General features: G+C 39.9%; 2 protein-coding genes across 2 annotated transcripts; one reads left to right on the forward strand and one right to left on the reverse strand.

Moving 5' to 3' along the window:
* The first annotated feature begins 1,345 nt into the window (after positions 1 to 1,345).
* cplane2 (ciliogenesis and planar polarity effector 2) lies at positions 1,346 to 4,668 on the forward strand. Its single transcript, XM_080423677.1, has 5 exons — positions 1,346 to 1,763; positions 2,734 to 2,886; positions 3,311 to 3,435; positions 3,625 to 3,761; positions 4,105 to 4,668. Exons 1-5 carry the CDS (start codon positions 1,646 to 1,648, stop codon positions 4,325 to 4,327), a joined length of 756 nt encoding a protein of 251 aa, XP_080279803.1. The 5' UTR covers positions 1,346 to 1,645; the 3' UTR covers positions 4,328 to 4,668.
* A 100-nt stretch (positions 4,669 to 4,768) lies between these two features.
* Positions 4,769 to 8,374, reverse strand: LOC308082377 (rho guanine nucleotide exchange factor 16). The gene is made up of 6 exons (XM_080424103.1): positions 8,281 to 8,374; positions 8,082 to 8,156; positions 7,370 to 7,462; positions 6,267 to 6,415; positions 5,312 to 5,476; positions 4,769 to 4,890 (listed from the first exon to the last, which is right to left on the reverse strand). Exons 1-6 carry the CDS (start codon positions 8,284 to 8,286, stop codon positions 4,854 to 4,856), a joined length of 525 nt encoding a protein of 174 aa, XP_080280229.1. The 5' UTR covers positions 8,287 to 8,374; the 3' UTR covers positions 4,769 to 4,853.
* Positions 8,375 to 9,560: the final 1,186 nt, after the last annotated feature.

Here is a 9,560-nt window from a genome sequence, read left to right on the forward strand (position 1 = left end):
ACCCCTGTGTTACATACAAAAATGTCGAATGACAGCTGACACTAAAGGGTGCAACAGACAACAGTGTGACACGTTGTGAGCTTGTAGATCTGCTATTTTTGGTGCATGACACCGGTGCACAACCAAGTATAAAATCAGGAGTTACTCTTTATTATGCTACTGAGAGGGAAAAAAATACTTGTAATTATAAAATGACCAATTAAAAAACTGGTCATCTCTATATGAATAAATGTCTGTACATTCTCCAAGGTTGGCTTTAACTTGCTCTGTATTTCTATCATTTATAAACATTTGTCCTCAACAGGTGGGAGTCAATGGCTCAGTCATAAATAAATTTGCCCATAAATGCAAGTTTCCAGTGGCTGTGGATCCCATGTCGGTGACTTCATCCTTGCAGAGCAGTGGAATGCTGAAAGTCGAAGCTCGCAGGTTATCATAGTGATCTCTCTGCCTTTCTCTCTCTGCATGGAAATGTTTCAATAAAGAAGAAATATTTATTTATGTATTTATTTGATTTGATGCCCATTTCTTAAGCCAGTGGTTCTCAAGGTGGGGTCCCAGGGGACATCTAGAGAATGTACAAGTGTTATTTTGATGACAGTTTCACTGTGTATCTTGGTAGCTACATATACAGTAAAGGAATTCTGAACAAATGACACCAGTGGTGGAAAAAGTACTCACATTCTTTACTTATGTAAGTATCAACAGTGCAATTGTGAGCTTGTAGATCAGCCATTTTCAAATGGCCAAAATGTATATAGGGCTGAAGTGGTTAGTGTATGTTTTGTAATCTCCAAAATCTCCAAAATAACTAGTTACTAAAAGTTTTCAAATAATTGTAGTTGAGTAAAAAGTACAATATTTGCCTCTGAGATAGGCGTAGAAGTAAAAGTACATATACATTTGGAAATACTCCAGTAAAGAATACCTCACAATTATACTGAAGTACAGTACTTGAGTAAATGTAGGCTACTTAAGTTACTTTACAGACAAAATCATGTCAACAATTAAAACAATAAAAATGTTATTAGACTGGGGTCCCAGAAATACAAATAAAAATCATCAAACGGGGGGGCCTAATGCATATCAGACTGTGAGTACTTGAAATCAAAATGAAAAAGGTTAGGAATGACTCTTTTAAGCAATGAAAACCTACATTTCTCTCACCAGCCAAAGGTTCCCACTGTAAATGTGAACAAATACCAAATCTTCCGGTTACCATGTGGACAACAGTGAACAGTAGGTGTTTAGCGTCCTCTAGCGGCTCACTGGAGCTCCAACAACAGCATGCAACAACCTACGGAAGTGACGCTTGAGGGCGGCTGGTTGGTTGTCAAGGGGATGCGGCTTCAGTTTACTGAGCTTTGCAGATATTTGGAGCTTGTTTCCAAATTATCTACCATTATTAAGGCAATTTTGGGCCAAAATTGTGTTACCACGGCTTTGGTTTCCTAAGCTACTTTAGGAATGGGTCAAGGTAAAGTCTTCCACTCTTCCTCACAGACTAAACTTGTAGTACAACGGTGAACGGCGTCTGGACTTGAAGATCTGTTCATGTCGGCACTCGGCCGTCGCGTGGTGGAGCTTTGAAGCTACAACAAGTGGCCTAATGAGTGTGATGATCACCTAATGACAGCATCTTACCATGATGGCACAAGAAGTCCTGCAACCAGGGTCCATGGTGGTCGCTGACTGGCACCGCTGTGCAGAGAGTAAGGACTTCTTCAGCAGGATCCTGACCAAGACGAGACGGCGGAAATTTGGTATGATGATTATTAAAATAACAGTTTTAACCACAAGGTATTGGTGTTACATCTGGGTATTCAGGTACAATTGGTCTACCTTTAGCCATGGATCCAAGACGGTCATCTGTCAGAATATAATATGTGACAGACAGTCATGTATCAGGGCAAGTCTACCCTATGCCAAGGGGCAGTTCGGTAGCCTACATCAGTGGCTCAACCGGTGGATCGGGACCCCCAGGCGGGTCCCCACATGATTTTTTGGGGGGGGGTCCCCAGAGGCCAGATGACAGTAAAGTGACACTTTAAGATATTTTTAAATGAAATAAAAAAAAGACCATTACTGCATCAAAAGTAAGCAACAAACTGTAGTCTAATATAAATACTAGTCAAACATTGGCCAAATTATCAAATAATATAAGAAAGAGGCAAAAAATATGAAAATAGCTGATCTACGTTGTGATCTGCTATTTTCACAATAATTATCTGTGGGAACTTAGTCAAACAAAATTTAAGCCTCAACTCCTACAATTCCAAGTGCTTGTCAGGGTGGGGGGTCCCCAGTTCAAATATGATTATTTTGGGGGGTCCACAATTCAAATATTATTTTGGGAGGTCCCACATTCAAATATGATTATTTGGGGGATGTCGTGGCCTGAAAACGTTGTGAACCACTGGCCCTACATGAAAATTCTGTTGTCCCATAAATATTTGGTGCAGATGAATCGTCTCCTTTTTCCCCCATAGGTAAGGTAAAATGTACACTTTGTACCAGCTTTAGAGCTGTAACGTTTCTTTGATTGACAGCTTTGACAAAATGCATAAGCATAAACTTATTTGTATTTCCATGATTGATGTATTGAGCAGATTCATGGTTCACATTTTTTATGTAGCCATAGTTACCAAAATGACAATGACATGATTTGCTGCAGGTTTACTCTGAGTAACCCTGACAAATTATTAAAAATATAACTCATTAATGGTTTTACAGGTTTATTGGAGTCTCCAGTGATGCCTCCTCATGTAGCCGTGGACACAGTTCCTTATAAGATATTCATCTCTGGAAAAACTGGAGTGGGGAAGACTGCACTTGCAGCACGTCTTGCAGGAATGCATATTCCTAGCATGCATTATGAAACAACTGGTAGGTCTAAACGCACTACACTGCCTCTGATGGCATGCTGAGACGAGTGAGATCATATAAGCAATTATTTCTAGTACTACTATTATTCATGCTGACAATTCGGTCCGGGAAATAAAAAGGTAATCGATAACGTGATATGAGACTAGATTGTGCATGTGGTAATACTAATAAAGCACAAGTGTTGTCTTTTCTCACTTAAGCCTTAATTTTGTATTGAAATATTTTTTGTCCATATCACCCCACCCTCCTGAAGCTCATCCTAGTCTCAAATGACATTCTTGGGAGTTGTCAACATGTCAGACTGCTGTCCTACCAATCACAGAAAATTCATACTATTAATTACTATAACACTGATTACTGCACTCATCGTGGGCTTATTTGTAACAGGAGTTATACTGACCATTGTGTTTTGCTGTTCTTGCAGGTATTGAGACGACAGTGGTGTACTGGCCAGTGAAGCTCAGAGACAGTGGCAGAGTGCTCTTCTTTCGCCTACAGCTGTGGGACTGTGGAGAGAGCGCCTTGCGTAGATTTGACCACTTGCTTCCGGTACGCATGAAACACAATAGGATAGCTTGAGCTTGTAGATCGGTTTATTTGCCATTTGTTGAATAGATTAGCCTATAATGACATGCGAAAAATAGGGACGCCAGGTTACAAGTGGTTAAGTCTGGGGGGGGTATAAACACAACAGCCCTAGTCCATCGCTTCACTCATATTTGGCGTTTTATTTTTCAGTCTTGTAAGGAGCAGGTGGATGCCGTCCTCTTCCTGTTCTCCTTCACAGACAGGACCTCATTTGATGACCTTTCAAACCAGATCTCCAAGTGGTCTGGCCCGTCGGACAACGTAGTGAAAATGGTGGTTGGCACCAAGTATCCTTTAGTGGTCTTTTGTTTCCACTGTGTGTGGGTGAGCTTGACATTGTTCGCCTATACATTATGAAACATTGTTTCAATTTCCTTTTTATTTAAAAGGTAGCAGCAGATATTGAATAGTCTTGCCACCTTAACATGGGCAGTGGACAAAAGCTGCAATACATTTCTTAAATACACAAGATACTGTACAAGCGGGCAAATTGCACTTTGCACAACCATTGGGTCATTAGCCATGTTGGAGCCAAAACATAAGTGGCTTACATTCCAAATAATGACAGAGATCACCGTCTGTTAATGCAGAGGCATTGCTGATTGTTAATCTTCTTGACATTATGTTCAGATTTGACCTGTTCATGCACACCGATGTGACAGAGCGGGAAGTGTGCAGGTTCCAGGAGGAGTTGCACATACCGGTGCTCAGGATCGGGGGTGAAGTCAGCGACGGACTGGATGACGTCGCTCCACTCCTCAACTGCTTGGCTGCACACTTGTGGCACCAGGACTGTATAGCAGCCAGGTCAGAAACCCACCCTGCACAGCAAGAAGCTGAGACTCTCATTTGAAATGATCATCATGCTACTGATGGTAGAGATGAGGCACATTTCTCAACCTGAATATTTTTGTAAAAACACAAAAAAGCCACAAAAAAGTGTAAAATCTTTATTCATTTATCAATAAACAATAATCGTGAGTCGTGATCATATTTATGGGTTCATGCATGGTGACAAATTGTGGGTCCTTGTAAATGTGGAGGTGTGTTCTAAACATGAGAGCAAAGTGCACTGATTCTAGTGAATACATTGGCATGGGAAACATACATATAAATAAAACAGCCAAAACTAATAAATGAAAATATAAAATAGAATAAAGAAATGTGTAAACAGAGCTGTCACATTGACATTGCAATGAAATGTGAGAATAAAAAAAACTAGCTCACAAATCCAAAAGATTGGGCATCTCTATCCACACACACGGTACAGAGTGAACATTACGTTTGTGTCCTTCTAATCTAGTACAATATAAAAAGTTAAAAAAGTATATATCCAACTGACGCATCATCCAACTGATTCCGGTCTCAATATTCCCATCTCACATCAGTACCTTCATCCACACCTCTTTATCTGAGCTGTTAATATAAAATAAAGAAAATACTTTAGTGAATTACAGATCTCTCAATTTCTTTTATTCAGCACAGACAATAGGTGTTTATTACAGATATTTTCTAATGTAACACAGGCTGGTACAGAGATTTCATTAACCACTTAAGAACTATATACTTTGTTGTTTGACAAATTGTGAAAATAGTCGATTTACGGCTCACAGCGCATTATAATGCGACACCTAGTGAGCTTTGCTATTTTCGCTGAAAATGTTTTTAAAACATTTGACAAATTGTGAACACCAGAGTTAACAACACTTAAACCCTATACTTAGCTCACAACATGTTAACATTGTGGCCTTGCAGATCTGCAATGCTTGACGAAGAATCGTAATGCTAGGGTTGAAGTGGTGAATAGAAAACAAAATAGATAGACGCCAATTCTCACCATGTGTGTGTGGCAAGAATCAAGACAGCTGGTTGTCCGGTGCAATTCTGAGAGAGATGCAACAGAAAGGAGTCTGATGGTAGACCCAGAGTGTTTGTTTTCAGCTGCTTGACATGCACATGAGTGGGAAACTCGGCATGATCCACCACAATGAAACGCTGCTCCCTGATGGTTACAGAGGAACAGAAGAATGAGGGGTGTGGGAAATGACAGCAGAGCCACATGTGGCATCACGGTACAACATATTTACACAATACTATTTGGATATCGTCACTGTCGGGCAGAAACCTCATATCTCAAAATTACAACTTTTAGCACTATTTTCTGATAGCAATCATGGCTGTAGAGTGTTTGTTCAGTACCAGATGTCTCCCCATCTCTTAAATAAACAGAAAATAAATTTTCCGGTGGGTGGCCAAATTACAGCCAGTCAGGAGAGAGTACCCATTTATCAGCTTCAATTTGCTAGTGTTCCAGTTCCAATTTTGTCTGTTCATTTCTCTGTGTCATCACTTCCAATTACACTTGTTTATCCTATTTGAGTTCTCTCAAATGAGAGGCAGGGAGACCCCTGTTACTGAACAAACACTATAGAAATGACTACTATCAGAATATATAGAGCTATTTAACACTTATTGTAACAAGGAAAATCACTTACCTTCCTTTTAATGCCCTATCTCGCCATACTAGAGTATCACATAAAATTAGCGCAAAATAGCCAATCAACAAGCAATGCAACACGTGACACGGCTATTTTAGCCATTTTTGAATTTTGTGAAAGTGGTCAAGTCTGAGGGTTTAATAATATTGAACCAATGAAAAGAGCTTGTGACTAAATAACTACATTGGATCCATCAGAACACAGGTTCTTTTTTACATTTCCTGAAAACTAACAGTTTTGGACATACAAGGTGTCCACCCAACAGCGACGATATATGGTGGCAATTTGAAATACTTTTTCAACGATATGACCAGGAGGTCGTTGAAGAGGTGAAGGTAGACATCTGTGAAGGACATCTGTGAACTTGGTTTGTCCTCCAGCGTCAGCTGTCTCAAGGCACCCTCGTGCACCAGGCAACGCCCACTTACAATCAGAGGTAGTTTCTGGATGGAGAGGGACATGTGAGATTATAAACTGAAAGGGAAACTAACTATACACTCACGTCATCAACAGTGGGTGCTGGGTTAAAAAAAACGCACGCTAAATTAAAAGTAGAACAAGCACACAGCGAGCTGAAGGTAAAAAGACATCTAGGAAGACATTTCGATCCCTTGAGGACCTTTTTCAGGTCTGAACACCTGTTCAGTCAATCATTATATGTGTCACACAGAGGCACATACTGAAGTGGGTGACACATAATGGACTGAATAGGTGCTGTAAGTGACCTGAAGAGCCACAATGAATTGAAACGTCTTCCTAATAAAGATCTCTTTTCCCTTTAGCTCTGTATGTAGGTTCTACTTTTAATAGGCTCTGTGCATGACTGGTAGTTCCCTTTTCCAGACGCAGGCATTTCCGTTTCCTGTTACGGGTCAGTTTATCACAGCTTCATTTGATTGGCTCAGCAGCAGATTTAAACCGGAAACACACATGAAGGTGATTCACGGTTCAAATGTTCAGAAGGCATGGCAGAACTACAGCCATGCACCGAGCCCATTTAGTATTTAGATTAAGACATGACTGCCACCTGTGGGTTCATGAAGCAAACCTACTATACCTGGTACTTAACCCAAGACAAGTCATCCCATGTTGTGATTAACTGGTGTGTAGGGCTACAACTCAATTATCTACTTTATAGATTATTCTATCGATTACCTTTTTGATAACCTTTTACAGTCTACTAAATCACAAGCCCACACAGCGCCGTGGATACAATGCGTTGTGAGCTTGTAGATAAGCCATTTGTTATTTTAGAATCCTTTATATTATCGATTAGTTCTATTACTGACACACCCCTACTGTAGTGTACAGTTCTGTGCTCCACCAGTGCAGTGTGATGTAAAACCCTTTGCATGTCAAGTCACCAGACACCATGGAGATAGCAGGAGGCTACAGACCTTAACATTGCCAAAGTCCAGTTGCAGCTCCAGTTGCACCAGCTGCTCAATCTCTTGCATCTTCTGGACTCCCTTATTGCACTTGTCCACTATCTGGTTTAATCAAAATATCAGTGTATGTTTGAGTAATTCTCTAAAACACGATTCATATTTATTTGCCACAGTTTATTCATATGTACTGTATGTACCTGTGTTCGTATGTAACCAAATTATATGATGTTTTTCCCCCACTGTCTTTGCTCACTAATCAATGGTTTGGACAATTGTTCATTTAACTAAAGAGAGAATTTTAAAACAAGTTAAGGTGGACATCACCCATTTTCACCCTTATCGTCGTATAATTGGTCTTTAACAATGCTCATTATGCAATGGTAGGATTTGTCTACTTTCTCTGCATCTTGTACTGTAGGTGGGCTGTAGACAGTTCAGAAACCAGCCTACCAATCGTCAGTGGTCATTTCAATAAATATTTCAAACTTGATTGAAACGAACCCTTTTCCCCTTTTAATTATTTTATTGACTTCCTCAAGTATGCCAACTTTCCAGGATGGGAAATTCTGTCTACAAGAGCTTGTAGACAGAAATTGTGCCATCTCATAATGAGCACAAGTGAGGACCAGTTACAGTATATGATGATAGGATTGGAACTGGGTGAAGTGCAAGTCATGCCATGTCAACTGATTAGATTTGCTTTGTGATGAATGACATTTACCTGACGAATGGCCTCTATGGACTGTTTTAGAGATGAGATGGTACCACAGCCTGGCTGGGTCAGTCTTAGGATGTTCTGAAATTACAGGGAAAAAAAGTTTCGTTTTAGTTGACTTTTGAAACAATGCAGCATTTACCAATCCACAAATCCATAATGAAAAAAGATGAAAACGTTCTAAATGCCACCAAAGGTTTTGTACCTCCATGATGAGCTTAAGGCGAGTGATTCTCTGGAACGGTAGGATGAGAAAGGACTTCAGGCCCCGTCTCTGACACACAGGGTCCCTCTCAAGTTTCTTCACCGTGTGCCGAAAACGTCTGTTCTTTTCCCTTGAAATGCAAAAAAAAAACACCACATATGAATGGCTTGGAACATATTTGTTTGAGATATGCTATACAGTACTTACAGCAGCCTGCTGACAAGGGCATCTTGGTATTGCATGTTGGTCACATAGGGCACGTAGCAAGCCTGGAATGTTGAGCAATGCTTGAGGACAATGTCTCCGACATGAGATATCACCACATTTGCTCCAAGTAGAGTTTCCAGTTCCATGAGAAACCTGCAGACAATGAGTAGTCACTCATTAGCCATTATGAATGTTAATACAATGAGTTCCATTAACATCAATGGCTGGAGAGGAGCCAATGAGTAATGTACTTAACATTTTGAGTATCTGTACTTTACTTGAGTATTTTGTGTTTTAGGGATATTTTGTGTTTTTTGGTTACTTAGGCATCTTCATATAATTGGTCCTCACTAATGCTCATAATATGGCACAATTTTTGTCTATTCACTGTGTCTCAGAGGAGGGCTGTGGACAGTTCAGAGGCTCACCTACCAGTGAAGTCATCGGTATGCAGGTTTGGTCATTTAAAACAAGATTAAAATGTTGTGTAAATGTTTTTATTAATGCGAGAACAATGACTTGTATTATAGCATGCCAACTTTCCAGGAATAGAAAGCCTGCAGTTTCTATTAGCTTTGATTCCTCAACGATGATGTCACTGGTAGGCAGGTTTCGGAATTATCCACAGCCCTCCTCTGAGTCACAGTGAGTGAGTAGGAATCTTTATTTACCATATTATAATGAGCATGAGTGAGGACCAATTATATGAAAATTGGTTGAAAATGGATGAAGTACATTTGAATTTTTGGAGACTTTCACTTAGACAAATATTGTACTTTTGACTCCACTACATTTCTAGGACGGGAAAAAGCACACTATTTAAGACCCATTTCAAATATATAGTGAAAATAGCTGATCTACAAGCTCACAACGCGTCACATCCCAAGGTGAAAATGTCTAATTTGTACTTTTGAATACTTAAATATTTCTAAAAGCATGTGTACTTATGAATACTTAAGTATCTTTAAAAGCAAGTACTCCCGTACTTTAATGCAAGTACTATAGAGCACCGAAGTCCTGACGTCACTCGTTCATCCCCAGGTTTGCGGAAGTAATTTCTCTATGGAGAATAA

The sequence above is a fragment of the Gymnoscopelus braueri genome (assembly GCF_963280865.1).
Source record: "Gymnoscopelus braueri genome assembly, chromosome: 3".
Taxonomy (NCBI): domain Eukaryota; kingdom Metazoa; phylum Chordata; class Actinopteri; order Myctophiformes; family Myctophidae; genus Gymnoscopelus; species Gymnoscopelus braueri.